Genomic DNA, 15,934 nt, shown 5'->3' on the forward strand with positions numbered 1-15,934 from the left:
AAAAGAAATAAGGAAATGGTTCGATGATGTGGGGTTGGTCTTGTACCAGGGAGCGGAGTGTCGTTGTGTCACGCGGCAATGATGATTAGGCATATCGTCAGCATGCGTCAGCACTCAATGTGATTGGAGCAGCGTTCGACCTTGATTTATGCAAACCTTCGGAGCCGACGGAAATCGATGCCGTTTCATCTCACAAGCCAGCTCCTGTCAAACTGCTAAATCCCTGCAGTCTTTGATCATTCACGCATCTCTTTTTTGCCACTCTCTTTATGCAAACGACTAGTACACCTCGTCCGCAACAACAAGCAAGTCCTCTTGAAGCCCTTGATGATACACAAAGGTTCATCAATTGGCGGCAAGCGAGGACATTATTGATTAGTAGTACAGGCTTCTTTACCGATGCGTAAGTTTTCTTTCATGATTGTAGTAGTAAAATTGCTCACTTTGCAAGCTGCCATTTAGCTACGATATTTTTATCATCAACCTGGTCACGCCCATGTTGGGTTACATCTATTACAAAGACGACCATAACCAGGTATGCATAACAACGGCTTGTTGGTATTTAGCCAACTCACTCAATTTTTGGCTCTCAGATGCCCAGTGGTATTCAAGGTCCCTTTAAGGGTATGGTATCATTTGGCCAGCTTGTTGGTCAATTAACATTTGGTTTCCTTGGTGATGGTATGTACGATGCTGCTGTAGTAAAGAAGGAAAAGGGATGTTCACCCTACTTCTTGATTAGCCTTTGGAAGAAAATCCATTTATGGTCTCGAGCTCTTATTGATCATCATTGCCACCATCAATTGTGCTACATCCGCTTCCGCCGTGGAAGGTGTTGGTGCAGTTGGCTTTCTTGGCTTTTGGCGTTTCATCTTGGGTGTTGGCATTGGAGGTATGGTTACAGCACCATTGCCCTTATTGATGGGATGTTGACCATGTGCCTTGTTATCAATGTAGGTGACTATCCAATGTCGAGTACAGTTGCTTCGTATGTAAACAATGGATCCAAAGAAGAAAAATACATGTTTAACACGTGATTTCATAGTGAATGGGCATCTACCCATAACCGAGGAACGATGATTGCCTTTATTTTCTCAATGCAAGGTGTGGGACAAATCGTTGCTGCATTGGTGACCATGGTATTACTTGCCATCTTTAAGGGCGCTGTCGAGGATAACGTCGACAACCTTGATTACGTATGGCGTTTATGTATTGGGCTTGGATGTATCCCAGCAGTGGCAACCATCTATGGGCGATGGACCATGCCTGAATCGCCTCGTTATGCCGTCAACGTACAAAACGACTCCGAAGGTGCACACGCAGCTATTGCAGCCACAGAAACCTTTAGAGCCAAAAATCGACCATGTGTACCATCATCCAACCTTGACGATGAAGAGAAAAGCACGACGCATCAACAACTTGAACAACAACAACAGGATGATTTTGTGGTCGTTGCACAGCCTGAAACACCCGTTTCCAATGCACCCACATCCATGATTGAATATGCTCCTGAATCTCAATCCCATCTCAGCGGCAATAATAGGGAGCCTGAAACTGCTAGTTTAGGTTCTGAAAAGACTGTAACCACCATCCATGATGAAAATGTTTTACAACCACAGAAACGAAAGACACAAAAAGAGATTCGACGAGAAAACATTCGAGACTTTGTTCAGGTAAAGAAAAGAGCAAAAAGTGAAAAGTTGACCTCCCCCCAACACTCATCGAAAACAGCATTTTCGAAAATGGAAAAACTTAAAAGTGCTTCTTGGCGTAAGCCTTTGCTGGTGAGCTTGTTGCAAGTTTTGATTGCATACATGTTTTGATATTGACTATGTACTTAGGTTCTTTATGGACATCGCCTTTTATGGTACCAATCTTAACCAGGCCTTGATTTTGAGCTCAATGGGTTTTGCACCTACTGATCTTGGTGCTTGGGATACGTTATTCAAGCAAGCCCTTGGTAATCTTATCTTGGCGGGTCTTGGATCGTTTCCAGGCTATGTCATGAGCGTGCTCACCATTGAGCGTATGGGAAGAAAACCAATCCAATTCATGGGCTTCCTTATGGTGGGAGCTCTGTATATTGTTCTTGGTGCAGGATGGGAACCCATCCAAGATACATCAGTGGCACTTTTCATTGTCATTTTTGCCATTTCTCAAGTATGTTACATATATCCGTTATGAGACTCCGGCTGTAAATCTAATCTTTATGCAGTTCTTTTTTAACTTTGGTCCCAATGTCACCACCTTTGTATTGCCTGCAGAGGTGTTTCCTACTCGCCATCGTGCCAAGGCACATGGTATTGCTTCAGCTTCCGGTAAACTCGGTGCCATTATAGCCACATTTGCCTTTAACGCCTTGGCGGATGTGGGTGGTCCACCTGGGAAACGTCATTTTCTTCCCTATGTATTGATCATCTTTGGCGTATTGATGCTCATTTCGGTTATCTTTACTCATTGGGTACCCGAGACAAAGGTAAATGCAACATGTCATCCAACATAGCATACATGCTTACTTATGATAATAATAGGGACGTCCATTGAGTGATTTTGAATCATGATATCGTAGTACTCTTTTAATGAATTCAATGTTGTAAATAAATTATGTACATATCCCCTTACGAGTTGTTTGATCCATAGTGTTCATTAAGGCTATTTAAACAATGGGCTTATTGAAGAGCGATGAATCATTGGCTCGGATATCACTAGTGCAATGTGACCCAATGAACGTGTGAGTTGGGTAAGAAAGCGTGACGGCAATGGAATTCCGCTCGCTCTATGAGCGCACTCAAGGGGTGCCACATTGAAGGCTCCTTCTCTTTGAATTCCTCATTCAAATAAGTATATGTAAGCATCGTTTTATGGAATGTGAGAGAAAGGATGGATAAAGTGGATGAATGGATGAATCAGATGAAGGATGGATGATTGACTGATGATGACTTTTATATAGCAAATGGCTGACAGAGCACCGGCCGATAGTAAGTTTATCCTTTTCTTCCGATCTCACGGTGGTGAAACATGATTGTTAACCATTGACAACAACAACAACAGGACGTGGTGGTTTTGGACGTGGACGTGGTCGCGGTGGACGCGGTCGTGGCCGTGGACGTCGTGGTGATGAAAAGACCGAATGGTAATGGTTGACATGCGCTATCTATCAATGAGTTGAGGTTATTCATATGTGTATGTATATAAACATAGGGTTCCCGTTACCAAACTCGGTCGTCTCGTAAAGGCTGGCAAGATTAAGAGCATGGAAGAAATCTACACCTTCTCTTTGCCTATCAAGGAATACCAAATTGTCGACTACTTCCTTCCTTCCCTTAAGGATGAAGTTATGAAGATTATGCCTGTTCAAAAGCAAACTCGTGCTGGTCAACGCACTCGCTTCAAGGCTTTCGTTGTCATTGGTGACTCGAATGGTCATGTTGGTTTGGGTGTCAAGTGCTCCAAGGAAGTTGCCACTGCTATCCGTGGTGCTATCATTCTTGCTAAGCTCTCTGTGATTCCCGTTCGCCGTGGTTACTGGGGTACTGCTCTTGGTGAACCCCACACTGTTCCTTGCAAGGTCACTGGCAAGTGTGGTTCCGCTCTTTGCCGCTTGATCCCTGCTCCTCGTGGTGCTGGTCTCGTTGCTGCTCCTACTCCCAAGAAGGTCTTGCAACTTGCTGGTATCGTCGATTGTTATACTACCTCCCGCGGTTCCACCCGTACTCTCGGTAACTTTGTCAAGGCTACCTTTGCTGCCATTGGTAACACTTATGGCTTCTTGACTCCTGGTATGTATCACTTTTTAATGTGTGTGGATATATCAAAGATTGGCTCTAACATGTTGTTTTTCTCTTAGACTTGTGGGGCAAGACCGAATTCACCAAGGCTCCCTACCAGGAGCACACTGACTTCCTCGCCCAAAAGCAGCGCAAGTAAACAAAGGGTTAATGTAACCGTCTTTTTGAATAAAACCAAAGAGGGTATATGTTCTCCTTTACGCTCTGTAAACCTCCCCTTTTTATATGATGGATGATGGATAATTACATGGTATAGGTATTACTTTGTATGCATGGTGGATGATGGACTAGTAGATGATGTTTCTATGGATGCTGTTGCTATGGCAATGGGCAATGATGAGGATGATGATGATGATGATGGGTCGGCTTTGTGAATGGAAACGAGGGACCTGAGATCAACTAGCTCACGTTCACCAGTCATAAAGTCATAAAAATATACTTGATGTTCATGCGGATGATCATTAGTTGTAGTTGTAGATGTTGGTGATGATGATGATGATGACTTGTAAGGATGATGGCGTATGTAATTGGATACGTTGCTTTGTTTCCTCAACGCTTCAAGATATTCCATGACATGAATCAATTCCTTATCCCCTTCGTTTAGAAGCCGGCTGTCTCGATGATGAAAGGTGCTGATATGGATAGCATTGTAAGGTTGCATAATGGATTTGTGGGATGAATCGTCAATCAAGATTGTGTTGTGAGCTTCGTATTTTGTTCCTTGGTCAAAGGCCCACCATACAGCTTCAAGGTTTTTGATGGTTGGGAACTTGCCATTGTATTGTGATCCTGAAAGCTGAAAGCATCGTCGATCCCATATAGACACTGGCTGACGTGATCCAAACAATCGACACATGTTGGCTACTGAGTGCGGCTGTGCTGAACTCCATACCATGACATCAAACCACTTGGAAGAGATAATCCAGGAACAGGTCTTGATATGGTCGTACATACATGCCATTGTTGACGCGGCTCACCTACATTGGTATACACATATTAGCCTTCATGGTTATGGTTGTTTATTCAAAAAGAGTCATACCAGAGTGCCATTCAAGTCAAGGATCACCAATTGGCGATCGCTAGGATCGGGTACATGGACGGATGTTTCACCTGATTTGGAGAGATAATAGTCGCTTGTGATCAATTGAGGAGCAAGGATGTGAGTGTTGTTGTTGTTGTTGATGATGCTGTAACGCAAAGGTGGTCTGTTGTAAACTGGATGCAAGTGGTACATGTAAAAGGAACAGGAAATTGGGTGTCACTCGGATCACAAGAAATTGATCAAACATGAGGGCGGAGGAGGCACAATTAATACATTTTCCATCAACCGAGAGAGAGAGAGAGTTTAATGGGGTGGTATCCTATCTACATGGCTTGAGAGTGGGAAACGGGGTATCATTATCAATGAAAGAGTAGCTTTTTGAATTGAGATAATCGCTTGTGTTTCTTGGATGAAGATGAAGATGTTGATTTGGCCTGGTTGGTTGATTTCTTACGAACACCCATCATATGCAAAAACTCGTCAAAGTTGACAACACCATCGTTATCCTTATCCACCTCAGCAATCATATTTTGTGCTTCTTGAAGAGTGATCTTTTCACCCAGCTGTTGCATCATGGCACAGAGTTCTTCTGCACTAATAACGCCGTCTTGGTTCTTGTCAAACACGTTGAATGCATCACGTAACTCTTGATGTTGCTCTGGAAAGCGTCTCGGTGCCGAACCCACGGTTGATTTAAACACCAAAGCAAATTCTTCGAAATCTACCGTGTCATTGGGCTTCTTTTTCAACTATGTAACATGGGTCGTTTGAGTAAATACATGACGACGAGGTACACGTACAACAAAAAGCCAGCAGCTTACCATATGGGCGACTGCATCCGTATTGACACCTGTTTGATCCAGCAATTCTTTCATTTCAGCTACGGAGACTTTGCCATCCTTGTCCTTGTCAAACGTGTTGAATAGGTCATAAAGTTGTTGTTTTTTGTTGTTGCTCATAAAGTGCATTCCAAAACTAGCGCGTTTGTTTCCAAAGGAGGAAGAGGAGGAGGACATGGTGATAGGTGGTGATGTGTGATCAATGTTGTATGTAAGAGAAGTGCTGTCCTTTTATATTTTCCTTGTCCCATTAGCTTGTATTACTCTACGCCACGCTTTTTGACCGCCACAGAAAAAGTAAAATGTTTTTTCAATGCAAGTTTATTTCGATGTCTGTGGCACATGAAAACAGCATAAAGAGAATGACGAAACTAATCGGAAACCTTTGCGATTGGATGCTCAGCCTTGTCATACGCATGTAGTTCTTGTACTCATTACCCCTTATGTACCTTTGGGTTTATATTTAGATTCGCACATCCTTTAAGGTTATCATATGCAAAATGAAAGAGTGGCGTATGAACACTTCCAATTACGAAAACCATATCCAACGCACTGGTAACCCAACCCAAACCGAACACTTGTCAAATGGTAGTGAAATGCTTTAGATATATACACAAATAACGCAATAATGGGGAGCTGCTTCACTCTTTAAACTCTACGAAACGTTGCCACTTTTCTAGGTACTTGTTGCTCACCCGGATGTGGTCAAGATAATCCCTGAATTCTGTCACAATTTGATAGATGGCTTCTCGTAAAGCTATAGTAGTACAAAGATGAACCCGGTTAAAAGGCATGACTTGTTGAAAAAGCGGGTGGTGGTCACTTACCCAAGAGAATAAATTCAGGTTCCATAAGCATTACATCACCCTTGAAGCCTGGAGGTAGTTTCTTGTATTCTGGCGGTGGTGATCGTACCAAAGTCTCCACATCAATTACGCTACTCAAAAGGGAATCGAGGACAGCCCCAAGATCACGTTGCACAAGTCCATAGGGATCTTCCTTCATCGATGCTGCTGTCAGACTACCAAGAGCTACACAAATGGATTAGAATGACATGTCAAAACGAGCATCCTTTCCCATTGGCTTACCTTGAACGGCGTACAAGATGATAGGATAGTTGCTAAAGACCTGGCGAATCTTTCGTTCGGCTGTAACAGCGGATAAATCCTGCATCCATTTCCACTTGTTGACCTTTTGTAGGATCCAATAACAGTAGTCGTATACCATGTGTTTGGGAGCCTTTGTGGTATCTGTTGCAGTGTCAGGGGCGGTGACAAGAGTCGATGCTTGAATAAACAATTTGCCGGTACGATCATCCAAGATTGTAGTGCTGGCTTTTGGTTTGGCGAGCACATCAACATCCAATAATTGTATACGGTTGGGAGGAGCAGGCTTGTCTTCCTTTTTGACAGGGATAGGAGCAGCTATAAAACAACGTGTTAATATCTACGCTTGTTTGTTCAATAATGGACTTACGTTTCTTGCCAGCGTCGTATTCCTTTGCAATATCAGCACGCATTCCAGCAAGGATGTTCATGCATTCACGTGAAACTTGTACCCAAATAGTGCTATCCATGTCTTTGCCCATATCCTTGAAGAGCGCTTTACGTTGTTCTGGGCTTTTAGCGGCCAACTCTGCAAGCTCGGCATAAGCGATGCTCTAATTGAATAATCATATTAGTCACCTGGCTATATAAAATATGCATGCAATTTACCTGAAGATAGGGTTCAGTATCAAGTCGTAGACCAGACAAGAGCGTTTGGTGTGCGTTTTCATAAGGTGCAGTAATGGGTTCACACTACAAAATCCCAAGTCAATGAATAGGTCAACACCATTTAAGTAAGCACTTACCACAGCAAAAACGACATCATAGATGCGATCCACGATTTCCCATGTCATCACTGCCAAACTACCTCCAAGGAAGACACGGAAGAAGAGATACAAATCCCACCGGCTCAATCCGATCACAGGCGTTTCCAGCATACTATGGAGCGTGTAAATAAGAAAACAGCTCTTTCCTCTCCTTCAACAACACCTTTACTTACGTTGTATATAAGCCGTACATGTGAGCAGCCATTCTGTATACGAAGTTACCGAAGATGAAAAAGCTGATATAGGTAATGCCGAGAGTGCATGCAGCCCAACGAGTTCCATCATGTGCTACTGTGGGAAGACTAAGTTTGATGGCCAAGTCTTGTCGTTGCTACATCATCATTATTAGCAATGGATTGTGTGTACCAAGAATATCCCATTTACCTGCACAGGTGCGATTTTGTATGTCCATTGACCAAGTAAGATACGCTTGGCTGCAAACGAAGCACCAAGAACCAGACCATAGAAAGAAATGAAGAGATTATCCTGGTTCAGTTGACGTACTCCAAATCGTTCACTATAGAGATGATGGTGATAAGCCTACTTGTACTTCATGTCATGCGTGTGCAACTTACCCATGAGGATGGAAGAACACATTGCTTGTATAAGACTCATCCATCAAGTAAGAAAAGTAGGAGCGTACGATCATCATGCCGGAAATCGCATACACGGCCAAAACAATGTAATTGTCCTTTGCTGTTATCTTGCCCATCAATTCAGCCAATCCACTGGGTGCAATAGGTCGCCATACTAATATACAAATACAATCCTTTCAGCATGCTATCCATGATACCCAAGAAGCTTACTTACATGAGCTCATCAAATACCGGATCAGGAAGAGTGGTAGTGTGAGTATGAACAACCCAATCGAGAACAAGATCGTTCGCCAATTCAGGAAACCAAGAGGTGACACTAACAAAAGGGAAACGCGGATGAATAGGCTGACCAATCGTATCGTCAAGGAGTAAAAAGTACATACGAAATTCAAGTTGAAATGCAATGGTGGCAAGGAGAGAAAACGCGTATGAAAAGATCAAGGCATTCCTGCAACGTCGTTGGGTGGCAGCATCGTAAGCATCTTTGAAGGAAGCGCATGTTGGTTTTGTCGGCTTCTTTGCAGCATCGGCAGGCCTTAATGTTGTGAATATAGGTGTGGCTCCCACCGATGCCATGGCTGAGTGTTGTTGTGCAGGATACTGAGAGGCGGTACAAGAGGAGCAAGACGTCCTGAGGATCAATAAGCCGCGTGCCAAGTGGGCTGTGACTGGCGGCCATTTTGCATTGCTGCTCATTTCGGGATGGCAGATCACCAAGACAATCAATGCTTATGCTTCATTGTATGATAAACACAATAAACCTTTTAGTTCTTTGTTTACTGATACGTGTACAGCAAAATTATCCATGGGGATAGGTGCCGTTTATGCGAGAGTATATAAAAAGCCATAAGTATGTAGGCAATTGCTGTTGTCGATAGAACATGCTCATGTCTCCTACAAAACATCATCTTTAAAGCCCCAGGTGGGTTTATCACTTCGACTCTAGTACTCCAAGACGCTTGACCACTTTATCAGGTCGATCCATCATGACCACAATTCTCACGCCCACTCACATATAAAAAGAGGGCTGTTGTCACCAAAACTATCATACGCCCTTCTTCTTGTATTCATATCATCATCGATGGCCTTTGGTAAGTCTCAAGGATGGTCTTTTTTGTGTGATTCCAGAAATGAGGGTACTCATGATGCATTCATCTATGTAGCTCACTTCGTTGCTTTACTACTTGCGGTGCTCATTGCTGCCTAACGACATTTGGCTGTGTTCCTTAACGGACCCTTTGTGGTAGGTATATCTATATCATTTATACATTGATAAATGTTATTAAAAGGGTGCCTTGTACATTTGTAGGCTAAAAGCAACCCTAGTCTGATGGGGAGCTTGGGACTCCTTTGTTGGTGGCATAAGTCATGCGAGAAAGAGACACAACGTTTCCCCCCCCCCCGCACTGGTCAAGTATCGATTATGTGTATTCAACGAGGAATCAATCGATCGCTACAATTTGGGTGGTGTTCTTTTCTTTCAGATCATTGGCAACGCAGTAGCATTTTTTGTTATGCAGCTAAACTTTCAGCACCTGTACACTGCCGCCGAACTTGTACGACTATACATACCCACAAAAAAGAGCAGCCTTCTAGACATAATGGGACACATCGACAACTTGCTCTTTGTAGCATCTATATACCGTGACCATTGTGTGGTTAGCAAGGAAGATCTTGCAACGCGACGTTGTGAAACACTGTCAAGTACCTATCTTGACGCTGCCAAAAACAACCAAGCTCCTCGCAAATGACCTTGAAACCTAACTTTCGATCCCTAAAGAAATAATCGTATCACCAATTTCACTCTCAACCTTATCCTCGTCTTTGTTAACTTTATTACCATATGTATTCCTTCCCCTCATCATACCGCTCTTCGCCATACATAAATCTATGATCATCTTACATTTTACGCAATAGCAACATCATGCATATCACCATGGTTCATCTACAAAGCTTCCAGGATCATCCTCAAAAAAGGAATGTGTGTTGTGGTTCATCGGCTTGGGTAGGGTTTCATTGGCTTGAGCATGTATATTTTTTCTTTGCGTGTATCATCGTGATTTCAAAGCTCATAAGGAAGATACATAATGATAACCTTAGGCTATGTCATATTAGCTGATTGGCCGTGATGGGCGCCTACAGTAATTCAGTATTAGATAGCAGGCTTAGATCCCTTTGTGGTTGCATTCATGGTATGGCTTTTCATTCCAAAGACGGTCAAAAAGGAACATGCTTATGTCCGCCCAAAACATGCTCACCTTTAGCAAAGACATGCTCACCTCAATAGAAAACATGCTCACCTCAATAAAGACATGCTCACTTCAATAGAAAACATGCTCACCTCCACCAAAGACATGCTCACCTCAATAAAGACATGCTCACCTTCAGCAAAGACATGCTCACCTTTAGCAAAGACATGCTCACCTCAATAGAAAACATGCTCACTTCAATAGAAAACATGCTCACCTCAATAAAGACATGCTCACCTTCAGCAAAGACATGCTCACCGCCACCGAAGACATGCTCACTTCAATAGAAAACATGCTCACCTCAATAAAGACATGCTCACCTTCAGCAAAGACATGCTCACCGCCACCGAAGATATGCTCACCTCAATAAAGACATGCTCACCGCCACCGAAGACATGCTCACTTCAATAGAAAACATGCTCACCTCGATAAAGACATGCTCATCTTCAGCAAAGACATGCTCACCTCCAATAAAGACATGCTCACCTTCAGCAAAGACATGCTCACCGCCACCGAAGACATGCTCACCTCAATAAAGACATGCTCACCTCAATGGAAAACATGCTCATCACGTGAACAAGAAACGGTGATCACCTCTACCTCTGCCCAAATATGCTCATTGAGGGGTGTTTGTACATATGAGACGAGGTAGATATGTTTACTCGAACCATGAAACTACGATTGGACAGCAGCTTCGGGTTTCCTGCTACCGACAGATCCATAAGCGCTCAACTTGTCGGGGTGTGATGTTGATAGCAAGGTGCGGAGCACTGGCCATGTTGTATTTCCTATTCGGGATACAATGGCATACTTGCAGGAACATGATTCTGGATCATTACTCGAGACAACCATAATACCTTTGTGAGGACAAATATGATCACTGCATCCGAAAGTACCTACTGGCAACTTTTTAAGCTACATACATCAATTCTAGAGCATTTCCTTTATAGAGTGTAACAGCTATACGGCTTTGACGCGCTCATTTGCACCTCAACAACCCTCCTTTATTATAATAAAGTACACTTTCGAGACGTACCTACCATTCCACACGTAAAAAGACACAATGACACGCCATGTATCAAGGGAACTAAAGAAGAGTGGTAACCTGCACTATGGTTGCTATGATTTTTTGACGCATCCGTTTGCTTCCAAATCACACTGTTTATTTAAATAAACTATTGTATCGAGATCTACAGACGATTCTACACGTAAATCGACTTGGTAACGCGCCATTTGCAAAGTGAGATCGAGTGGGCGTGAAATGTGGGCGGGGTGTTTTAAGTTGACTTTGTCGCCATGGCAATGGGTTTCCTCCTCTTTCCGCAATGCCACATCAAGTTCATCAAGAACCGGCTCGCTTCTTCCCTCTTGTGCTCGTGCTAACCGCATTGAAGTGGAACGTTTTCGAACAAGTACACTTCATGTGGATGATGCCAATTGCCTTCTTTCTCGGTGTCGTTGTTCCTTTGGTTCGGTGGGGGCTTTCGCGCCCCAACAATCGGTTGACTCACGTCCCGATTGCTAGCAATGCTGACTGCTCGGCCGGCGTGCCGTTGCGGGCGGCCAGGGAAAAGGTAAGTGATTCGACACAGGTGCCTACTAGCCCTGTTGTCATGGCTAATCGTCAACCCTGGGTAGCTCCAGTGGTTCCATGCAAGGCGCAAGCCTGCGAGTATTCTGGTATGTTGTTTTCTACACGACCAGTAGCACAAGTGCCCCGTCATCATGGCAACATGTCGGCCTTGGAGGGTGATGCTGTTATCAACCCATCATCAGCTGTGGATCTTTTCAAACCATCCAAGCAAGTTACAAGCACACGGTCACCACCAAAGTTGCTTCGAGGAATGGCTATGCATAAAGCCATGCAGCATGTGTACGGCTTACCGTCACCAAGTTCTACTACTACTACAGCAGCATCATCAGCATCAACATCATCAACATCATCTGCATCATCTGCATCATCTGCATCATTGGCATCTTCATCATTGGCATCTTCATCATTGGCATCTTCTTCATCATCTGCATTGGCACCATCATCATCATCTGCATCGGCATCTTTATCATCCGCATCATCATCATCATCATCCTTAGACGAGCTTTGTAAGTATACTTTATGAAAGGATCGTTATTTCTACATTACATTGACGCTAACTGATTTAAACTTTATAGGCGAAGCTCTTGAGAAGCTCGATATTTATGAGCCAGACACGGATGTACCAGATGCCCCTCCTGGTACTCCTGAACATTTACGAGAGATCGTAGAGAATGGTGAGTGGATTACATCTTGGACTTGATACCAAATGGCATGATTTCTTATTAATCCAAAATTCTCTTTCTTTTTATAGAGGACGCAGGTGCCTCAGAGCAAGCACAAGTCGTTGAAGACATGCAAGACACAGTTATGGCATCACCATCACCATCGCCACCATCATTGCCATTGCCATTGCCACCACCACCACCTCAAGAACCACCGCTTTTATATACCCAAGTGATGCCACAGCCAATCACCATTCATCCGGAGGCCACACCGGAAGTAGTAGTAGCAGCAGTAGTCGCAGCAGCTGCATCATCAGCACCAGCGGCATCAGCAATACCTGTTGCATCCAGCACAGGTAACAGCAATAACCGATCACGGTTAGAGATCCGAAGGCCAGTTATTCGGCCTCGAAGTCGCCTTCGATGGCATAGACAAAGTGGGAATCCACCACCCCCACTTCGCCTTCGATGGCAGAGAACAAGTGGGATCCCACCACCCCCACTTTCAAGACCGCCACCATCACCACCAAGGCCACCACCATTAATATGACCATCACCGCCACCTCCATCACCGCCAAGGCCACCTCCATCACCACCAAGGCCACCTCCATCACCACCAAGGCCACCTCCATTAATACCGCCATCACAACCACCAACACCACCCGCATCCACATCCTCGGCCATGAAACAAGAGGATGGAGTAAGGCCGATCGCATATCCTACAAGACGCCTGCAACGGCCAAAGGCAACAACAACACCATCATCATCATCATCATTTATACCACCACCATTACCATTACCAATACCATCATCATCATCACCATCACCATCATCATGCACATTGCCTTTTTCGGAAGCAGAGTTTGCACCACCATCATCATGTAAGTATACTTATCATTGGGATGAATGACTTTGTACGATACTAACTCTTATTAATGCTTTAGTATTGGAGGACGACGATACCCTTGCAGAGATCTGGGGTACCGATTTTCTCGGTACCTCAGATGTAGCAGTCTTCGATGAAGACGCATAGTAAGTTACATACAATAGGTGTTATGGCTTTAATCACTCACTCACATGCGTATTGTATATAGGTGTCCAAAGAGTTTCTCAGCAAGAATTGCGAGATAGATTGGTGGATGGAAAACCCCAGCCCGGATTCAGGCGTGCATTTCAGCTATGCCAGTTGCTTGCACATACGGAAGGATCGGCATGAAGGTATCCCGACGGGAGTTTCTTACACGTCAACGTCTATCACTTTCGGGGCGTTGCCATGGCGACCACGTACGGTTCCAGGAATCCCTTGTTCCCATTCTACGATTAAGTCACAAAGCATTTGCGGTGTCTTTCTTCTCCTCGTGGATCAAGAGCCAAAGGGCGATTCACTCATCATCATCATGTTACCCACTGGGGTATGGGATTGGATTTGAAAAGGCAAGTTAAAATCAGTGACACTTGGATACCATTCATGCTAATCATCTTTTGTCTTTTATTGTGGGGGTGGGTCATGGTGTATGCCGTGATACATCCCTACATAGTTTGGCCGCCCTTTCATTTTTTGGATGATGGTGTTTGGGCACAAGCGGTAATCATCTTTGAAGTGGGTACTTGGGAAAAAAAGCAAAAAACATCAAGATATCGACTTGCACGGGCATCGTAGTTTGGGACTTGGGACCTGGAATGGTACGTGATCGTCATGGTAGCACTCTTGAAGTGGTAGGCGTTGCGTGTAGGATTCTCTCGAAGGGTGTAAATCCTGCATGTTTGATTCCTTCATTTTATAGATGCACTGGTGTACTGGGATGTCACGTTCTGTTTCTGGTGCTGTGGGTTCTTCCTGAAACCAGAGTGAGGGCTCTTGCTCTCTTTGGGGAGTAGAGTTCTCTTTTCTTTTTATCGGTGGTGCAGCCGATGTGGATGACAAGGACTATCATTGTGGGGACAAGCCTCTCTATTGCCATGAGACCTCTCTTCATTACATTGGTGGCGGATGACAAGACTATCAATTTGGCACGGGTCTCTTCATTATATGGTGGTGGAGCCGATGCGGATGACAAGACTATCATTTGGCCCAAGTCCTCTCTTCATTTTATTGGTGGTGAAGTCGATGCGGATGACAAGACTATCAACTTGGCACGGGTCCTCCTTTTGAACCTATTCATGAATCAATCCATCCTTGGGTGCAATTCGCATGAGCACAATTTGGCGGCAATCATTCTTACCAAGGAACATCACACAAAGCAATCGCACGGATGTAATGAGAGGCACGACTTTGGAAGAGGCATTATCATTGGAGGAGCTCTATGCCGGAAACAATCATCACAAGCATCGAGCAATTATCACAGCTATCAGGCTACATCTGATATGGGACCACCACCATGCCAAGAAAGCAATCCTATCATACAACAAAATCAAAAGCAAATGGTATGTGAGTGATCAAGTAGTATCTATACATGAAACTAACCAGCCTTTGTTCCATAGCAATATCACAAAAAAAGCACGTCAGCAAAAAAAAAGGCAGCAGCCATATCATACCTACAACAACGGTCCTCGATCTTCCTGCGACAAAGCAAGTTCAATCATACAGAGAAAGGCTCTCTCAATGGAGCAGACCTCAATATCATTGTCATGTAATTATTGTATCGTTGCAAGCATCGTTGAAAGAAGGTTTACTTATGATGGTTATCTATAGGCACACTGAATAGCTTGGTGAACGCATGCGTAAGACCTCAAGTAAAAGGGCGAAAAGAGTCTGGCGAAGGAGTTGGGCTTCATGTAAGACCCTGAGGGCGAAAAGAGTCTGGCGAAGGAGTTGGACTTCATGTAAGACCCGGAGGCGAAAAACAAGTCTGGCGAGGGAGTTGGACTTCAATCAATAATACAGCAATTACAGAGAGCTTGATCACGTACGTATATCAATGCATTGCATTTAAGCGATATCTAACTTTGGTGACTTTATTAGAAAGCACATCACAATATCAAACACAAACAGAAAAGCAAAAGCAAAAGCAAAACAAAAAGAGCTTTGAGCGGGAAGACGAGGTGCCACATTGAATAACATAGATACTATGCAATAGAAATCAACTCTATCATTAGCTGAACGTGCAATAAACATAATCAACAAAGGACAAGTTGTAGTGGGTAATGTTAATAGGGTATCTCGTTTGAAACGCATAAGGATCATGCATTGCAGGGACTCGCTTCTCTCTTACTTTTGGTACCAATGAGCAAACGACGTCGTGACCCAAGTCCTTAGCTAAGATCGGCTAGTCGCTTCATGCTGTAGCAATA

The 15,934-nt window shown here is 43.9% G+C and overlaps 8 protein-coding genes across 8 annotated transcripts; 4 read left to right on the plus strand and 4 right to left on the minus strand.

Moving 5' to 3' along the window:
- Positions 1-269: 269 nt before the first annotated feature.
- On the plus strand, positions 270-2,561 carry O0I10_008466 (uncharacterized protein; the record flags this gene model as incomplete). Its single annotated transcript, XM_058488469.1, has 10 exons — positions 270-403; positions 463-535; positions 594-681; positions 743-892; positions 958-988; positions 1,046-1,673; positions 1,732-1,784; positions 1,842-2,160; positions 2,216-2,476; positions 2,532-2,561. The coding sequence occupies 10 exons, from the start codon at positions 270-272 to the stop codon at positions 2,559-2,561; spliced, it is 1,767 nt and encodes a 588-aa protein (XP_058340715.1).
- Positions 2,562-2,953: 392 nt separating this feature from the next.
- Positions 2,954-3,927, plus strand: O0I10_008467 (40S ribosomal protein S2; the record flags this gene model as incomplete). The annotated part of the gene is made up of 4 exons (XM_058488470.1): positions 2,954-2,978; positions 3,052-3,133; positions 3,202-3,779; positions 3,848-3,927. The coding sequence occupies 4 exons, from the start codon at positions 2,954-2,956 to the stop codon at positions 3,925-3,927; spliced, it is 765 nt and encodes a 254-aa protein (XP_058340716.1).
- A 120-nt stretch (positions 3,928-4,047) lies between these two features.
- Positions 4,048-4,644, minus strand: O0I10_008468 (uncharacterized protein; the record flags this gene model as incomplete). Its single annotated transcript, XM_058488471.1, has 1 exon — positions 4,048-4,644. The coding sequence occupies one exon, from the start codon at positions 4,642-4,644 to the stop codon at positions 4,048-4,050; it is 597 nt and encodes a 198-aa protein (XP_058340717.1).
- Positions 4,645-4,687: 43 nt separating this feature from the next.
- Positions 4,688-5,022, minus strand: O0I10_008469 (uncharacterized protein; the record flags this gene model as incomplete). The annotated part of the gene is made up of 2 exons (XM_058488472.1): positions 4,688-4,765; positions 4,828-5,022. 2 exons carry the CDS (start codon positions 5,020-5,022, stop codon positions 4,688-4,690), a joined length of 273 nt encoding a protein of 90 aa, XP_058340718.1.
- A 167-nt stretch (positions 5,023-5,189) lies between these two features.
- O0I10_008470 (uncharacterized protein) lies at positions 5,190-5,846 on the minus strand (the record flags this gene model as incomplete). The annotated part of the gene is made up of 2 exons (XM_058488473.1): positions 5,190-5,579; positions 5,652-5,846. 2 exons carry the CDS (start codon positions 5,844-5,846, stop codon positions 5,190-5,192), a joined length of 585 nt encoding a protein of 194 aa, XP_058340719.1.
- A 464-nt stretch (positions 5,847-6,310) lies between these two features.
- Positions 6,311-8,714, minus strand: O0I10_008471 (uncharacterized protein; the record flags this gene model as incomplete). Its single annotated transcript, XM_058488474.1, has 11 exons — positions 6,311-6,426; positions 6,497-6,700; positions 6,758-7,093; positions 7,146-7,329; positions 7,385-7,468; positions 7,522-7,654; positions 7,716-7,873; positions 7,927-8,059; positions 8,118-8,292; positions 8,353-8,454; positions 8,522-8,714. 11 exons carry the CDS (start codon positions 8,712-8,714, stop codon positions 6,311-6,313), a joined length of 1,818 nt encoding a protein of 605 aa, XP_058340720.1.
- A 2,998-nt stretch (positions 8,715-11,712) lies between these two features.
- O0I10_008472 (uncharacterized protein) lies at positions 11,713-12,094 on the plus strand (the record flags this gene model as incomplete). The annotated part of the gene is made up of 2 exons (XM_058488475.1): positions 11,713-11,961; positions 12,026-12,094. 2 exons carry the CDS (start codon positions 11,713-11,715, stop codon positions 12,092-12,094), a joined length of 318 nt encoding a protein of 105 aa, XP_058340721.1.
- A 26-nt stretch (positions 12,095-12,120) lies between these two features.
- Positions 12,121-15,277, plus strand: O0I10_008473 (uncharacterized protein; the record flags this gene model as incomplete). The annotated part of the gene is made up of 8 exons (XM_058488476.1): positions 12,121-12,487; positions 12,557-12,655; positions 12,733-12,999; positions 13,119-13,343; positions 13,501-13,524; positions 13,588-13,675; positions 14,590-15,067; positions 15,125-15,277. The coding sequence occupies 8 exons, from the start codon at positions 12,121-12,123 to the stop codon at positions 15,275-15,277; spliced, it is 1,701 nt and encodes a 566-aa protein (XP_058340722.1).
- Positions 15,278-15,934: the final 657 nt, after the last annotated feature.

This window comes from Lichtheimia ornata, assembly GCF_029851405.1.
Source record: "Lichtheimia ornata isolate CBS 291.66 chromosome Unknown scaffold00045, whole genome shotgun sequence".
Taxonomy (NCBI): domain Eukaryota; kingdom Fungi; phylum Mucoromycota; class Mucoromycetes; order Mucorales; family Lichtheimiaceae; genus Lichtheimia; species Lichtheimia ornata.